Raw genomic sequence first — 18,535 nt, 5'->3', positions numbered from 1 at the left:
GTCGGATTATAGTGTCGATTTCACTGAATATGATCAAAAAAAATGTTGCCGACAGTTAAAAGTTATATCAGAAGAGTCTTGACTTGCAACTGAATTATTTTTCATAAATCATATATAAAATAACATCTTAAAACAAAAAAAGAACACATTTAAACAAATACTCTTAAGAATGTAAATGGCTAAATGAAGAGTGGTGTAGGTATGATGTCAAAACCCCGCCTCATGGTTCCTTCGAGATTTCTATAATGGGGGTTTAAATTTATGGGTAAACATTAACTTAACGATACTTTTTTGTTCTACAACATAAATTACACACACCCATATTCCAAAATTCCAGAAAAGCTCATTTTGAAGCAGTTATCTTCATCTTTGAAAACGTACGTTTCTGATAAATAACTAGATAATATAGTTTGGGTTGTGCAGTTTACGTTGTAGAACAAAACATATCGTCAAGTTATGTTTACTAGTTCTGTTCTTGGGTGTCTTCGTAGCAGCATATAAAACAAAAACCGCTCCTTTATAAAAAAATGAAATGTAGGCTATTATTGTAGTAGCCTAGTTATAAACAAAAGTTTCTAGATGTAGGAAAAAAAAAACTTAGGCTATTTAAAAATAACAAAGACATTAATTTCCACTCTCAAATATTTATTTTTTAATCGTTTTGCTTTTGAATTATTTCGACATTATGAATAAAATTGCTGCCCTCAAATGTTAACCTGGAGTCTTGCAAACTTATTCAAAAGCAAAACGATTAAAAAATAAATATTTGAGAGTGGAAATTAATGTCTTTTTTTATTTTTAAATAGCCTAAGTTTTTTTTTTTTTTCCTACATCTAGAAACTTTTAGTTCTTTGAAGGATGAACAAAATAATGTTTTGGTCATCACATTAAAAATAACATTTAAATATCCATAATGACCATATTTGAGTTTTGAAGTGCTAACGTTAGAAAATATGTGATGTATTTGAAAGCATTTTACTATTCCTGCCAAACTTCCATGCGGTGACAGTTAGTGTTTAGCCTACTACATTAAATCCATCGTGAATGTTTCTGATTTGTGGACGTAATCATGGCACAATGTTTCTCCTGGTTTCCACGGCAGCGCTGTTTGATCTGATCTACGGGTAATAACGGAGAAATTTGAATGCTTCTCACTAGATCTCGCAGCGATGTTATTATTTCTGTGGCGAATTCACATGCTTTCTTTACTGTAGCCTATGTGTCGCTTGATCAAGATCGGCTCGCGCTGCACTGTCTGGTCCAAAACTGATAAACTGTCAGTGAAGCAGATCAGACAAATACTCGAGGGAGCCACTGGCGATTGACGAATTAGACTTCCGGGTTTGACGTCATTCCTGCACCACGTAATAATGCGTCACAAAACCACGTGAGCACACGTTCTCTTCCTTGCACAACAAAGATGGCTGCGCCTTGTAGGAAACTGATGAGGTCGACTTTGCAAGGTAGATAAACAGGTTTACAAATAGTTTGAATGCGTATGAATGCATTAGCTGTACATTATTGTTTTACTAATAAAGAATATTTTTAACAACTAATTTAAAATTAAAGGTGTATTTGAAACTTACCTTGATAGCTTGACATTCATGCAGCAATAATCTACTATCCACTGAATGAATACAAATAACAGGTTAAGCTAAATACTTTATATTTTTTACGTTTTATACAGTCTATGGCTAAATATTTCTAACTGGAACTCTGAGAAGACAACCTATTGTGAGTTTATATCTCACAATTTCTACTAGAAAAAAAAAATCTGAATCAAAATTTAATAAGTTATAAACTCCGAATTACGAGATGCAAACTGGCAATTGCAAACAATTTCTGACTTTTCCCCCCTCTGAATTTCGAGATAAACTCACAATTGCATGGAAATTATTATTTGAAACTAGCTTCCATAGCTAACCCATAGTTCAACTGCACCCACTTAAAGGCACAATATGTAACTTTTTTTGTTTAAAAATAGCAAAAATCACTATATCTATGTTATATTTTTTTTTTAGTTGTGTACTTACATTATCCCGACTGTTTCCAACAACTTTCAAACCAGGAGAAATTTTAATTTAATTCGAAGACACGGCACGTTTCTTTATTTCCGTTTTGTCGCAGTCAATGGCGTCATATCCGCGTTGTCCCTGGTTTCCGCTCGTGCTGCCATGGTAACCAGAGCTATGAACCAGAGCCGTCTGATAGTAACCAAGACGACAGACGTGGACCACTGTAGTTCGCAATGTCTATTTGCACGCTGTTGTTGTTTCGTTCAAACATTATGGACCATGGCAAGCAGACTTTGGATAAAAAAGGAGAACTAAAACGAGAATCAATATCAGCGCGGTGTTTTCGAGATGCCTAGAGCTCCCATAGACATGTACTTTATTAAACAGGTGAGCACATTTACATAAAACTAATCAATGTTATATAGTTCAACAATGATAAAATGTTAGAATATGATCTGTATGTTATTCTAATGTTGATCTAGTTTACTGCTAGTCTCATACAGACAAACTAACACATACATTTCAACACATTCAAATGCAGTTTAGTGTGATAGTGTAATGTTAGACCAAGTGAAACAGCGCTGCGTTACCTCACAAGTTTAATTTGTCTAATAAACTGACCTGTGAGTTGTAATTCTGCACTCGCGTGTAGTTCGGTAGAATGAAATGTCCATATTCCTTTTATATCCGCGGGACTCGCGTCGCTTGTGGAGCTGATAGCTGTCTCTTAGCAATCCCGAACTGCTTCATATCACAGTCATGATAAAAACATTGATGTATTCAGTCATCCATAAACATTATTAGATCGGTCGGCTTGACGTTGACGACAAGATCCATAATTCTTAGCAAATGTTGCGTCATCAAACTACGCCTTTGTTATTGTAAATAGGTTAGCGACCCCTAGTGGAGAAAAAATTCCATACTGTACGTTTAACTCTAACCCTTAACCCTTATTACACTAACCACCACACCTACTAACCTGATCAGATGCTTCCTCTGCATACAAATAACTCTTCTTTCTAAGTGGCACTACATTCCGTTTTTATTTTGTTTTATGTTACATGCTGGAGTTCACAAAACACATGTGCTGTAGTAGATCAGTAAGAAAGCACCTGCCTAGAAAATAAATGTAGGCTCATTAAAATTATTTATTAAAGGGATAGTTCACCCAAAAATGAAAATTCTGTCATTAATTACTCACCCTCATGTCGTTTCAACCCTTCTTCGGAACACAAATGAAGATCTTTTTGATGAAATCTGAGCAATTTCTGTCCCTCCATTGACAGCTACGCAACTACCACTTTAACGCTTGAGAAACTTCATAAAGAGATCATAAAACTAATCCATATGAATTGAGCAGTTTAGTCCAAATTGAATTTAGGCCTTTATTCACATATAAACATTCATTAACTCACACATAAGGTGTGTGAAACGGAAGCTCAAGCATGTTCGCTTGACGTGCGGGAACTAATGAGGTTCATTCTCGTGTGTTACGCAGCACGTTTGAGGTTCAGGAAGAACCAGTGAGGTTCATTCTCATGTTACGTAGCCATCCATCCATCCATCCATCCATCATGGGGTGATTTTTGCCTTTTATTGTGACAGGACAGTGTAGAGTTGACAGGAAGCGAGGAGGGAGAGAGACGGGGGACGGGATCGGGAAAGGTCCACGAGCCAGGACTCGAACTCGGGCCGCCCGAGCGCAATGGCGCTACATGTCGGCGCGCTGACCACGAGGCCATCGACGCCGACTTACACAGTATATTTGAGGTTCAGCAAGAACCAATGAGGTTCATTCTCGTGTTACGCAGCACGTTTGAGGTTCTGCGAGAACCAATGAGGTTCATTCTCGTGTTACGCAGCACGTTTGAGGTTCAGCAAGAACCAATGAGGTTCATTCTCGTGTTACGCTGCACGTTTGAGGTTCTGCGAGAACCAATGAGGTTCATTCTCATGTTACGCAGCACGTTTGAGCTTCAGCAAGAACCAATGAGGTTCATTCTCGTGTTACGCTGCACGTTTGAGCTTCAGCAAGAACCAATGAGGTTCATTCTCATGTTACGCTGCATGTTTGAGTTTCAGCAAGAACCAATGAGGTTCATTCTCATGTTACGCTGCACGTTTGAGGTTCAGCAAGAACCAATGAGGTTCATTCTCATGTTACGCTGCACGTTTGAGCTTCAGCAAGAACCAGTGAGGTTCATTCTCATGTTACGCTGCGTGTTTGAGTTTCAGGAAGAACCAATGAGGTTCATTCTCGTGTTACGCTGCACGTTTGAGCTTAAGAACCATTGAGGTTTGTTCTTGTGCATCAAGCAGGTTCATTGAGTTTCTGGTTGTGTTGGCTGATCAATGTTTATATGTGAATAAAAGACCAAATTAAATCTGTTCATCATATAAAGCGATCGTGTCTCTTCAGAAAATTTGGACTAAACCACTCAATTCACATGGATTAGTTTTATGATCTCTTTAACTTTGTGAAGCGTCAAAGTGTAAGTTGCATAGCTGTCTATGGAGGGACATAAGCTTTCAGATTTCATCAAAAAGATCTTAATTTGTGTTCCAAAGATGAACGAAAGTCTTAAGGTTTGGAACGACATGAGGGTGAGTAATTAATGATATAATTAAAATTTTTGGGTGAACTATACCTTTCTTTAGCAACCTATATAAATTTGTTTTTCAGGTTTGTATCAGTTATCAAATCGGACATCGTGGATAGGATCACACTTTGAGCAGATAGTTGCCTGTCCCAGACTGCAGGAGAATGTTTTGCACAGCAGATTTCTACACTGTGGACATTATGCCTTACAAACCATCACCAAGATGGAATCTCCAAAAGTTATGAACACACAGAAAGGAGCTGAACCTGAAAATAAGACCAACCAACAAAAGAAAGAAGAAGAGGAAGATGAGGAAGATGAAGATAACAGCCCTGAGTACATCCCCAAAAGGAAGGCCAAAAATCCAATGATGAAGATTGGATACGCATGGTAAGTGCAGCTTAAATCGCATGTTTGAATTCTTTTAAATCAGTACTGAAAATCTATAAATTGAGTAGCTACTGACACTGAAGTGTTTCTCCTAGGATGATTGGCTTGCCTACTGGAATCATCGGCTTTATTCTGGCAAAGAGACAGGTGGACAAGAACCGACTGAAGCAGCTGAAAATCAGACAGAGAATGAAGAGATCTAATGAGGGAGATTACGAGAGTAACCGATATAAACCAGCCCCCAGGATGCAGTGAAAGCTCTACTTCTGTCAAATGACTCTATTGTACTAAAGAATGGCTTCATTGAGCACTTATCAGGTTGCCATGGAGACAGTGAACCATGCAGAATATAACAAAGACATTGTAGAAAGCAAGCATTTATTAGGGTGTACCTTTGGATCTTATAAATGAGAAGTTGATGAAGACTTTGCATTTAGGATGAATTTCAGTTTGAAATCTTTCACACATTTTGATGTAGTTGCCGTCATTACCATGCTTGTTCATAAATACACAGAATACAACCAATATTATCTATTAAAAAAAATCTATGAAATAACTGAATAATACTTGTGTTCCTTTTTATCATGCCTATCCTAACGATAACAACTGCATATCAAACTTTAGCCACATTGTTTGAGAACATTATAACAGAAAATACACGTTTACATTGTTTATATCATTCTATGACAAATTTATTTTTATTTAGAAGTAACACTTTTTATAACAATTTATTTACAGTATATCTTTGGGGATAAACAAAAATGGAAAGGCACCACTGTACATCACAATCTGTGACATTTAAGTATAGTATCAAATTCAAAGACATTTCCCAAAGCTAAAGAAAAAAATATTTGTAGATGTATATTTATATTCTATAAAAAATGTATGTGCAATAAATACTCTAAATCCATATACTGAAATACAGTTAGATTGTATGTACACAGCAGAAAACCTATACCCTTGTCCAAAATGTACCACACCCAAGTAACATCAATAGCAAATCAAAGTCTATACAGTAGAAATTTGCATAATACAGACCCATTTCTAAAAGTGAGCATCCATTACCATGACATGGACCTCAGAACACAGGAATGGCTATGTAATATAACTAATATTTTATCAGAATGTATGCATATGGTTAGTTAATCATATAAATAATTAGTCATGGAAATTATATTCATCCCTTTGTTTGATTAGTATAATGCTAGATATATTTTACAAGTTCAGTATTATTTGAGTATATATTGGTTTGTAATCGACTGAGAAGACACTGCATAGTGCATAAAAAGTAAAGCTATTATGAAAGTACAGAAAAGCTCCATCCGTCAGCTTGAAGCTTCTATCTCTCCGCAAATCCGATAATTTGCAGGAGGAAAATGAAGATCTGGACAATGTCCACATAAAGGGAGAGAGCAGCAAACACATACTCCTCTGGGCTGATGGAGAGCTTCCTGTTCCCGATGAGCAGCTGGGTATGATAGGCCAGGAACTAATATTTAAAAAACAGACAAACACAAAGAAGTGATTTTAGGATTGAAAGAGTTCAGTGTTCCCATGCAGAACCAAAGTCTTCCAAAAAAGGTGAAACTGAATTTGTGAATTGACATACCAGAGTGAATGCAATGGCTCCAATAGCTGCATAGAGCATGTGAAGCCATGGGACCTGAAAAACAAATAAAGAAAATAACAGTTAAATGAACAAATTACAATTTTTTTTAGTGCAAATACAAGACGCCAAGTCATGCTTACGTATTTGAATGACAGCACGATAACCGTAATGATGCCAGTCACAAACACCACGATTCCAAGTATGGCGAAGAAGCCTGCACATTTAGTGAAATCCACCTATAGAACAATAGAAAAGCATGTTAACACACACTTTGACACAATGCCTAGATGTAAAATCGTGCTGCTGTTCATATTTAATGTGAACCCCACCTTAGTCTGAAAGCAGAAGACTGTTACCGCAACGCACACGACAACAGTGATGCCCAGGGCCAGGAACACTGCCTTGGTACTGTAATAACTGCAAACACAAATTGGTATCACTTTATTTTAGTCTTGTTTCACATGTACATACTCATGTACTTATTGTATATCACAAATGAAGCTAACACACTGGCAGAACCCGGTGTCCTGTTACAGGACACATTAAGACTGATAAGACTTTTTACGACCCCAAAAGGAATTTGCACAGAGTTGCACTTAATTCTTGCTGAGAAGGAGAAATAAACCCTTTTAATCCTATATATTCTATATATAACTATTGAAACACTCTGTCGACAGTCCTCATGTCATAGTCATGCTATTTTACCATTTTCCCCATCCACTGTATCTTATCTTGTGTGAGACATGCCTCACCTTGCAATATTTCCAGTCATGAACGATAAGGCCAGTGTCTAAAACAAAACAAAATATGCAATGTTATTCAAAGACTTTATGTAACGTCCTTAAAGGGACAGTCCACCTTAGATCACTTGCTTATCCTCAAGTTGTTCCAAACCTGTACGAGTTTCTTTCTTCTGTTGAACACAAAAGACCAGACAGTTGACGGTAGCCACTGAGTATTTTTTTCTTATTATGAAAGTCAGTGGCTACCGTCAACTGTTTGATTACCAACATTCTTTAAAATATCTTCTTTTGTGTTCAGAATTTTGATTTGTGGGTGAACTATCCCTATGATACTTTCTCTACACCATTACATGAAAAAACAATATTGACCATTACAGGTTTGGCCACATTTCCACTTAATTCATTCAAAGTGAATTTCCCAACTCACAAAGATGGCCAACAGGATCAGGTTCCATGGGAAACGCCTCCTAAAAAGTGACAGAGCAAATGGTAAATCCATTGGTTCACATGACAGCTTATGTTTGTAGTGGCTTTTTTATGAGGGCTTTAGTATTTAGATTAAATCAGTTTTTTGTTTATACTGTGGTATGATTTTTGTGTCCTCGTTGTGTCACTAAACTTTGAGCAGTAGCTGCTATGAGGTTGATTCAGAAAAGGAGCAATCATCTCACCTGGGTCCCTGACAGCAAACCAGTACGATGTGTGTGACGAAATAGATAGCACTGGAAAAAATATTGTTCAACATTTGCATTTAATGTTTTAAATGTTAAGTATTTGACAATGTGAACAAACAAATTTCTAAGTTCTTACTATGAAACCCAGTAAATGGCTGGGTTTTTCCTCACATACACTCCTACGGGTTCCCTGTATGAACAAAAACACACATCTGAGTTTAATCACAAAGTAAAATGATAAACAAGCAGTGATAACGTTTAACCTTTTTTTCTGTGAACACAAAGCACATGAAGTAACCATACCAAAAACAGAGACTCACACAAATGTGAAAATAGCCACGACGGCAGCTGTGACAAGAAGCTGAGCAGAAAGGATCAGGTAAACCTGCAAAACACAATGGAAACATTATTATCCATTATAATATTCACAAACAATTTCAATTAAAGAGTGCCTATTATGCCTTTTTACATGGTCAACTTTCATTCCAAAGGGAGCTATTCTTTATATTAGTAAACTCCGTTTTTATGAACTCCCTGAAACGTTTCAATTGTAGTCTTGAGTTTTCTTTCGGGAACAAACAATATTCCTCATTTAAATAACTAACGCCCAAGACAAGCATGTGTGTTATGGCCATGTCCAAGAGATGCTGTTTTTCCACCCGAATCTATCGAATTAATAAGGCAAAACTGACACCATTGTTAGAAGCTGAGAAGATGAAACGTGTGATTATGGAAAAGGATGTGACATTTCCGAAATGAGTTCAAAGTGGTTGACCAATCACAACACATTGATCCCGCTGACCAAGAAGGAGGGGCTTCATAGAGAGAGGAACTAAACAGAGCGGTGCTGACAGACTGGGAAGAGAGGTGCTGCTACAATGCTAAATATGTGAAAAATAAGGTGTTTTTGAACATTCAAGCATGAAAACCTATTCTAGTAGACCCCAAATACTATATCAAGACTTTGTAAAATGGCATAATATGGTCTCTTTAATCTTAAATAACAACATTCTCATAAAACTATTTTACTTTGAAGATGATGCTAATTATAGAAAAATGGTTCCTTACTTTCCGTATAAAACTGTGACGAACACTGGTACTCTCGAATCCATCTGTGGTGGTAAATCCTTCATTGTCACCTGTAACAATTAGTGCTGCACGATTAATCATATCGCAATCGCGATGTGAAGCCTATGCGATTATATGACGCAAAATGCTGCGATTTTATATGAAATAAAGAAAAGCGTTTTGAGAGAAACACTTTTTTTTTTTAGAGAAAATGTTTTCACACTGATAGCAAAAAATATATATTTGAGAGTTTTTTTCAAAGTATTTTGAGAGAGATTTTTTTTTTCTCAGAAATAATTTGAAAAATTTCAAATTTATATTTTTTTATGTGTTATGAGAAAATAATTTCTCTCAAAACTTTTTTTAGTCTCAAATATTATTATTTTTTGCTATTGGTATGAAAACTTTTTCTCTCAAATATTCTTTTTTCTCTCATGAAATGCTTTCTTGCTATCAGTGTGATAACTTTTTCTCTCAAACTTTTTTTTTTCTCTCAGATCATTTATTTTCTCGCATGTAATAAAGACACAATTCTAGCTCCATAGAAACAAGCTTCCATAGTTACATGATCCTGCTCTTATTCATACAAATGCTTTTAAAGCATTCGTGCTCGACAGCGGCTGGTCTTAAAGGGACAGTACACAGGAGCCACTAATCATCTCTGTCGTTAAAGTTAATTCAAAGAACAAAGGGAACAGAGAAAAACACTCACTGTTCTTGACTAAAAAACTTTTGTAAATTTAATAAGGATTATTCTATATATAATTTATAATTAATGCAGCACAGACTGTTTGATAACTTTATTCAATTTATGTAGGCTATATGTCCTACATGTTAGATAGGAAGGGCACAGGTAAATATGATATGTGAGGGTTTATTTTATTTTTTATGGGTTTATGTGAGAATTGTTTGAAGTTTAGCTAAATTAAAAGTTGTTATATTTTTTGAAGCCTAATAAATGATTTTTTTTTAAAAATTTGATAGCTTTCAATTGCAATGACGGAATCACTGTGATGTTGGATAGCTATAATTAATGTTTAAAATGTTGTGTGCATGTCATTTTTATCCAGACATCAATGGCTTATTGATCATTATAGATGTAATCAATCATTTAGTTGTTGTTGCTAGTTTGAGTTAAGAAATAAGCTACACATTTCAGCATTATCACTAATCTGTGTGTGCATTTTCCTTGAGAACCAAGCAAGATGACTCAGGAAACCATTTGTTTATTATATCGCAATCGCATATCGCAATATTGACCTCAATGATCGCAATATGACCTTTTCCCCAAATCATGCAGCCCTAGTAACAATCATGTTTTCAGTGAAAACTACATTTTATGAAGCTTAAAACCATGATCATCTAAACAAAGATTAAAATTATTGTATGACATTTTTAAATCAATATCAATTTTTAAATGATGGTTGGGTGTCATTTCTAACAATTTTTACCCAATATAGTTAAAGTTAGTGTACTTCTTTACAGTGCCAGTGAAGAGCATTTTTTAGATGAAATATGAGACGTGATGTAAATCAAGAGAAATCAAATATCACTTACAAATCGAATGTGCAATTATTGTGTGTCATTTCCAATTTTATTAAATTATGCAAAAAGTGTGAACATTTTAATTGTCTGAATTCATTAAATGCTAGTTTTGAAATTAGCATAAGTAGCAAAGATAAGCAAATAAATAAGTAAAACAAGAGTTGGCCATTATATTCCAAAAATACAGTTTTAAATGTAATCTCCATGAATATTGAACACATTTGAGATGTGGAAGGAATTTTCATGAAAGGGGGAGGCAAAATTCTCATGTGATGCATGCATGTCCACTGTGTTAGTGGACAAATTAAATAAACTAGTGAGAGTGTGAAAACTCTGTTAGGATTATTTGTGTCAGTAGTTAAAGAAATGCCCAACTATATAAGGGATAATGTGCAGTCAAAATAAATACTGGCGAGGACTTTAAAGTGATAAGGTACAGCCAGCTAATATTATTGCAAAAGTTATGACCAAATAAATAAATAAATGGACATTTAAATGATTTTATTAAATTGCAAGAAAGAGATCAGAGTGATATACAAGACATGAAAATTCTAAATATAGGAAATCGGTTGCCAGGGACAACAGTATAATTGTATAGTGTTATTAAAAAATATATTTTACCACAGCTGCGACTGACCAATGAGAATCAAGTATTCTAGAGAGCTATAATTAAACACTATATTACTGGCCCAACTACACTAATCTGGTTAGAGCTAGAATACAGGGAAAACATTATGACAAATGATGACTTCAGAGTAAATTCAATTCAATGCCCGGTATATGATCTGCTAAAATTAAATTTGAGTAATGAACCACATCCTAAACCAATTGAACTTTGCTACATAGTAAGCTGGCCTGGAGGACAAAATATTTAAATATTTTGTTCTTAAATGTTTCAGGAGCATGAACACAGTGATAGTAAAAGCCTATAAAAGTGAAGATTTACCAGATACAAGAAATAATTCAACTTGCCTATACCAGAAGGAATGACAGGGATGACTGGTAGACTTGGTGGCGGGTATCCCGCAGGCTGTCCTCGGTATGGATCATTGGGCTGTGGGGGCTGTCCTCCATATGGATCATTGGGCTGTGGGTAAGGCGGTTGTCCCCCGTACGCACTGAAGCCATATGGAGGGGCAGAAGCGGGGTAACCTCCCCCAGGCTGAGGGTTTGAGAGCAGCCGGGAATCATCGTAACCCGGAGGGAAATCTGACCTTGACATGCTGCTTTAACTCCTGTTGGGTAGATAAGATACCATTTGTGAAACTGAAGTGTAGATGCAACCAAAGTTAAAATCAGATTTGCGCCAAAACAAAAATAGGATTTTTTTTTTTTTGTTCTTTCTTTACGAGTACTCAAATGATCAAGTGTTACCCATTTTAACCAAGAAAACTTGTTTGCAGCCTTTTCCAAAAATTCTCCCATCCAGTCCTAAAATATATTAAAATAACTCTAAATCTATGATAAATGTGTTATGTGTTAAACATGTAAAACAGCCCATATATATTTAATGATATATCTGTTATAATGTTATTAGGTCTCCCTACACAATTTATCTTCGGAAAACATGTTTTTGTCTTCTTAAATGTAATATTTGTTTTGTTTTGTTTATGCTGCTGTAACGTCTAAATTTCCCCCTTGGGGATAAATAAAGTTTTTATCTAAACACCTTAAAGGGGTGGTTGATTATGATTTCACTTTTCTAACTTTAGTAAGTGTGTAATGTTGCTGTTTGAGCATAAACAACATCTGCAAAGTTCAAAGTAAAGGGAGATATTTGCTTTTAAAGAAATCGTTTTTTAAGGACTACAACAAACGGCTGGTAGGGACTACACGACATTCCTCCCGGGTAAGTGACATCACTCACCCTAAAATTTACATAAACCCCGCCCCCGGGAACACGCAGTCCATGTTGAGTAGACAGGAAGTGTTATTGTGGTAGAGCACATTTGTGAGTCTGCTCAAGCTGTCGCATCCTCTTTTTACATGCTACGTAACACAAATGCAATAGCATGTCACTCTGTAGTCATCTTACAACAGTTCCCAACTTGAAACATTTCAAAATGTACCTGAATTGCTTTGCATTTTGTGACTTTAAGTCAATTAAAATACTTTTTTTCCAGTTATATATTGTCATTGAAGATTTCTTAAAAATAGTTAAAATATCATCTCGTGCTCAAATGTTTAACAATTGTTTGTGCATCATAAAAAGTTTTAAAGCAAAACACCTAAAGCACCTTTATGAAAAACATCAATAGTAATTATATAGACTTGATTATTATATAGACCTAATTGTTTAATATTAATAAGTGATATTAAGATCAACAGCCCTTTTTTTGTAATACCTTCCTAACTCTTTTTTTTTTTTTTTGTAATACCTTTCCTAATCATGAAATTTGTGCAGTGGTTTTACTGGTTCCCAATTGTTCTACAATTAAGTTATTGTTCTACAATTAAGTTATTGAAGAGAGAAAGCAGGGGAAATAATTAATAAAGCACTGCAGGTGTGAGAAGTTCAGCGAGTTTCATTTCTGAAAACAATTCAGACATAAATGTAAAATGACTAGTAGAACATTTCTGAGAGAGCACTAAACTTAGAATATCCTTCCTGCGTCTTTTCCCATCAAGACTTCTGTGGTCAAGATAGCAATGTGACCGTGTAGATTTTGAGAGGACCAGATGTACAACACAGATAAGTGGACATAAATTCACTCTGCAAATCCGCCTACACCCAGTGCAAGTCCACACCCAGTGTTTTGAAAGGTTTCTTTCTATTTTAATCCCTACAATGGCATAAAAGACATGAACTGAAGAGTTTTGGGAAATAAATGATCTGGGAGTACAATCTCCTTGTTATTCAATTAGTTTATGCAACCGCCATTATTATGTAGGCCTGTATGTAGTTATTATCTGTTGGTTGTTGGCCTGTCACGATCATACATTTTGTGCTGATGATAAATGATCACATTAATGCTCCACAAATATTGGCACCCTTGTTAAATATGAGCGAAACTGACTGTGAAAATTTGTTTTTGCAATTTCTCCACTTAGTCTTTCATTAAAACTATTCACAAAAATCTAACCAATTAAAGTCAAATAGTTGAAAGGAAAAAAAAAAATATCATAAAACAAATTTTATTTATTTTCTGAAATATAGCCTATGAATCACCCCTTCATTTTAATACAACCTCCCTTTGCCAAAATAACAGCTTTGGATCTTCTCAAATAATGCGTAATTTTTTTTAAATATTCACAAAAATCTAACATTTAATTGAAGTTAATTTACACAACATATAAATGTAAAAAATCTAACTGAAATATATTCCATATGGTATAAGTTCACATTATTTTCAGGATCACTTAGCCTAAGTGATAAGTCATGACTTCCTGTTTCACTGGGCTATAAATATATGAAGTGAAACACAGGTCAAATTCTAATAGTCATCCATCACTGTGGGAAAGACCTGAGAATACAGTAATGATGTGTGACAAAAGTTGTTGAGCTGCACAAATCATGAAATAGCCATAAGATAATATAGTTTAATTGTTGGAATACTAATTTCCAATATCCGGACAATAATGAAGACGTTTAAATCAACTGGAGAAGGTAACAATCCACCTGGAAGAGGACATGTGTCTATATTGGCCCCACACACACTGAGGAGGATGGCTTGAGTCCCCAAACAAACTGTAAGGACCAAAGTTGGAGAATTGCAGATGCTAGTTGGGTCTTGGGGTCAGAAAGTCTCCAAAACTATGATCAGACCTCACCACTTGTTTGGGAAGGTTGCAATTAAAAAGCATTTGGTGACCTCAAACAGCAATCTCATGCAACTACAGTTTGTCAGGTGTTAAAGCTTTTTTGGAAAAACACCAGAGATGGGTTTGGCATGGACAGAAACATAGCCATGTAGAAAAGTACCTCATCCCCACTGTGAAGCATATGGTGGTGGAACTTTAATGCTGTGGAGCTAATTTTCTTCTAAGACCCTGGACAACTTTTTAGGATACATGGTATCATACACTCCATCAAGTACCAGCAGATATTTTTTCTTTCAGCATGAAAATGATCCAAAGCACATCTCAAAATAAAAACAGAATAGTTCACTGACCACAGAATGAAGGTTTTGCCATGGAGATAGCACTCCCCTGACCCAAACCCCATAGAAAACCTGTGGGATGAGCTGAAGAAAAGAGTCCACGAGCATGGACCTATGAATCTGAAGGATCTGGAGAAAATCTGTATGGAGGAATGGTCTCAGATCTATTGCCATATGTTCATCAACCCTATTAATTCAGAGCAGTTATCTTGGCAAAGGGAGTTTGTTAATTGTGGAACATAAAAAAAATTTAAAAAAAAACTTTTGATAAGAATTATTTTTGCAACTATTTGACTAATTAAATGTTAGATTTTTGTGAATATTTTGAATGAAAGACTAAGAGTTTAAATTGCTAACACTAATTTTCACAGTTAGTTTTGCTCATATTTACCAAGGGTGCCAATATTTGTGGAGTCCACTGTTATTGCGATTAATGATTTAATTATGTTTTGTTCATGTTCCTTACAGTGTAAGCCTAATATGTTATTTGGTGGCTACTAAATATTTGAACTGGAACTCTAACCACCCTTGAAATTCACTCCCTGGACTCAGACCCCCGCATTTCCAGCCCTGAACATAACATAACATAACATAACATAACATAACATAACATAACATAACATAACATAACATAACATCATTTATATGAAGGAAGACCTTTTGACTATATGTATTTAGCCAACATTATTTTTCATATTATTTGGTAACTGTGATTGAAATTTAAACTGGACAATTATTGTGGTCATCTCAAAAATATTACAAGAAAGAATACTTATTACTGATTACTTAACAATCGTCACCCGCCTAGCTGGCTGACACTTTCCCTCTCACAGTTGTGATCACAGTAAAAAAAGCGTTAACCGCATTTTAAACAGTCTTCCTGGAAAGAAACAGCCGACAAGGCACAGCCAATGAAAGGACTTGCAGTAAGTGGTTTGAAAACAACTAGCATTTCCTCAGCAACTAAGTTTTCCTATATGCTTTAGGAAGTGAGATTTTGGAATTTGAATGTTACTTGTTTTTTATGTGTTAATGCAGTACTTGTGCACCATGATCAGCACTTCCTCTTATTAAACAGATGTAAAGCAGCTCACACAGAACCACACAGTGAGGTCAGCATGAACATGTGACACAGATCTGCTAAGGAAAATCTGATTCAAAGTCTAACCTGGGTAAATCGGTTCATTATTTACTGAAAGTATCCTGGGAAAAGGCGTTTCTACATTTCATGTCCAGGGAGTGACTGACAAATTCACAATCTTTAAAGAGCAAATAAACTGAGTCATAGGGAGTTGCTAAAGGACCAAAATATTCCAGGATATGTGACAGAGCTCTAAGAACAACATAAAACCATGTTTAATGTCACCTTTTTACTTTCAGACCATGCACATTGAAGGACTTTCTTGTGTATCTACCTCTATGGTATGCAGGCTATTTATAATGTTTACAAAAACATGGATGGTGCCGTGTAGTTCAAGCCAGACTGGAAAAGAATGTCTTCATTCTTGTTTCAGCTCAACACTGCCAGCATGAGTCAAGCAAGCCCTCCACACACTGTTACACCATCTGCTAAGCAACCTTTTAAATATAAAGTGGAAAATAAACTACACTTTCTTCACTTTCCGTACCGGTCCACCCTGATGCATGAGATTTGCCAAAATGTTATGCAATCTGTCATGTTCAACTAAGTATTATGCAGAGATAGTTAAAACTAGAAGTTAAAACTTTTACTATTTTTTTTCTGACAAAATTGATCAGGCACAGTGGAATTTACTAATACTATATCTGCATTGAATAGAAAACATTATTAAAGGGATTGTTCACCCAAAAATAATAATTATGTCATCAATTACTCACACTCATGTTGTCTCCTACCTGTAAAGAAAACAATTATGATCTTTTTGATGAAATCTGAGAGAACCAATGAGGTTTATTCTTGTGTGTTACACAGCATGTTTGAGCTTCCGCAAGAACCAATGAGGTTTGTTCTCGCACATCAAGCAGGTTCGGTTGAGCTTTTGTTTATGTTCGCTGATCAATGTTTATATGTGAACAAAAGCCTAAATTTAATCAATTTATCATATAAAGCGATTGAGTCTCTTAAGAGAATTTGGACTAAACGGCTCAATTCATATAACGTTAGATTAGTTTTATGATATGAACTTTTTGAAGCGCCAAAGTGGTTGTTGCCTAGACTGTCAATGGAGGGACAGAAATCGCTCAGATTTCATCAAAAAGATCTTCATTTGTGTTCCGAAGATGAACGAAAGTCTTACGGGTTTGGATGGAAGGACATAAGGGGGAGTGTGTTAATTATTGACAATTTTCATTTTTGAGTTAACAATCTGAAACAACAACAAAAACAGGCTGTTTGAATACCTAGTAGCTGCTAAGCTGCCTACTTAGCGTTATCCATCATAATTGCATCCAATGCCCAAAAGTTGTTTAGCTAAATTACTAGCTAGGCAGCTCAGGTTTTGAAACAAGCTACAAGTATCCCATTCCTAAGGGTATCCCATTCCTACAATAAAAGTTCATCTTTAAAAATACACTAGTTAAGTCAGTTAAGTTACAAATACATAACTTAAACCGACTAGAAGTCAATTAAGTTATGAATACAGGCTAAGTCACGACTAAAAGATGTGATCGAGAGCTTTTTGACGTCATCTTGAACATGTTCACATAGCTATCTTGCCCTCACTCACCCTTGCAAATATTTACCATGGTAACAGTAGTTTCCGCCTAAATAACAGCTGCTACATATATTTTACTACTGTAAAATCTTAATAAATCAATCATTTGATGTAAAAATCTTTTGAACAGTATTTTATGTTTTACAAGACCACGTGATGGTACAATATAGCAATAATATTCTTACCAGGCGCTGTCTGAAATCCAGAAAACTTTATACGATCGATGTCGAAGCTTTGAGAAAGCAATATCAGACGATATAATCCTTCAGACTGAGCCTATTGAAATTAAACCCCGTGAGTTGACACCCTGATCCACTTTCTTCAGTGTCACTTCAACAAGCCAGCAGTCAGTCGATGACGTTCAATTTAATAGTGCTCAAGATGCATATACAAGCCAGCAGGTGGAGTCAAAAGAGTCTGAAACATGTTGCGTTTAACTAATCTACAAAATAGCCGTTGTGCCAATACAATTATGCTTTGGTCCTGAAAATGAAAACGACACCTAAATAATCTTGTCTCTCTGTTCTCTTTATGTAACGCTTCTGTCGAGGTGTGGTGAAGTTGACACACCCAATCCAAACTACACCATTTGTATTCTTATAACAAGCTGTCATGTGTGTGTTCGTTCGGTTGCTTCCGTTGTCTTACACCAGGTGGTGCTAAATTGCAGTTTCTACTTTTCAGCAATTTCTCATTTTAAAGGGATAGTTCACCCAAAAATTTAAATTCTGTCATCATTTACTCACCCTTAAGCTTTTCTAAAGTATTTTCTTTCATCTGCTGAACACAAAAGATATTTTGAAAAATATGAGTACAACCAAAGTTGACTGGCCCCAATGATTTCCATAGTTCCAAAACAAAACAAAAAACTATGGAAGTCAATGGAGCCAGTCAACTGTTTGGTAACCGAATTCTTCAAAAATTCTTCTTTTGTGTTCAGCAAAAGAGGAAAATTCATACAGGTTTGGAACAACTTGAGGTTGAGTAAATGATAACAGAATTATTATTTTTTGGGTAAACTATACCTTATTAAGATTAGCAATACAACAAAGTTGAATAGAGCGATTAGGGTCACAAAGATAAGCTAAAAGCCAGAGG

General features: G+C 35.5%; 2 protein-coding genes across 2 annotated transcripts; one reads left to right on the top strand and one right to left on the bottom strand.

Moving 5' to 3' along the window:
* The first annotated feature begins 1,343 nt into the window (after positions 1-1,343).
* On the top strand, positions 1,344-5,373 carry LOC311092134 (uncharacterized protein). Its single transcript, XM_084128488.1, has 3 exons — positions 1,344-1,463; positions 4,699-5,005; positions 5,101-5,373. The coding sequence occupies exons 1-3, from the start codon at positions 1,421-1,423 to the stop codon at positions 5,258-5,260; spliced, it is 510 nt and encodes a 169-aa protein (XP_083984614.1). The 5' UTR covers positions 1,344-1,420; the 3' UTR covers positions 5,261-5,373.
* On the bottom strand, positions 5,363-18,059 carry tmbim1a (transmembrane BAX inhibitor motif containing 1a). The gene is made up of 12 exons (XM_084128487.1): positions 17,623-18,059; positions 11,617-11,879; positions 9,100-9,170; positions 8,352-8,416; positions 8,168-8,221; positions 8,029-8,079; positions 7,785-7,824; positions 7,367-7,404; positions 6,944-7,031; positions 6,755-6,850; positions 6,615-6,668; positions 5,363-6,494 (listed from the first exon to the last, which is right to left on the bottom strand). Exons 2-12 carry the CDS (start codon positions 11,864-11,866, stop codon positions 6,345-6,347), a joined length of 957 nt encoding a protein of 318 aa, XP_083984613.1. The 5' UTR covers positions 11,867-11,879; positions 17,623-18,059; the 3' UTR covers positions 5,363-6,344.
* Between the last annotated feature and the right edge of the window lie 476 nt (positions 18,060-18,535).

This window comes from Abramis brama (assembly GCF_963993115.1).
Source record: "Abramis brama genome assembly, chromosome: 11".
Taxonomy (NCBI): domain Eukaryota; kingdom Metazoa; phylum Chordata; class Actinopteri; order Cypriniformes; family Leuciscidae; genus Abramis; species Abramis brama.
Note: the sequence above shows the minus strand (reverse complement) of the source record. Positions and strands in the feature narration are given on the sequence as shown.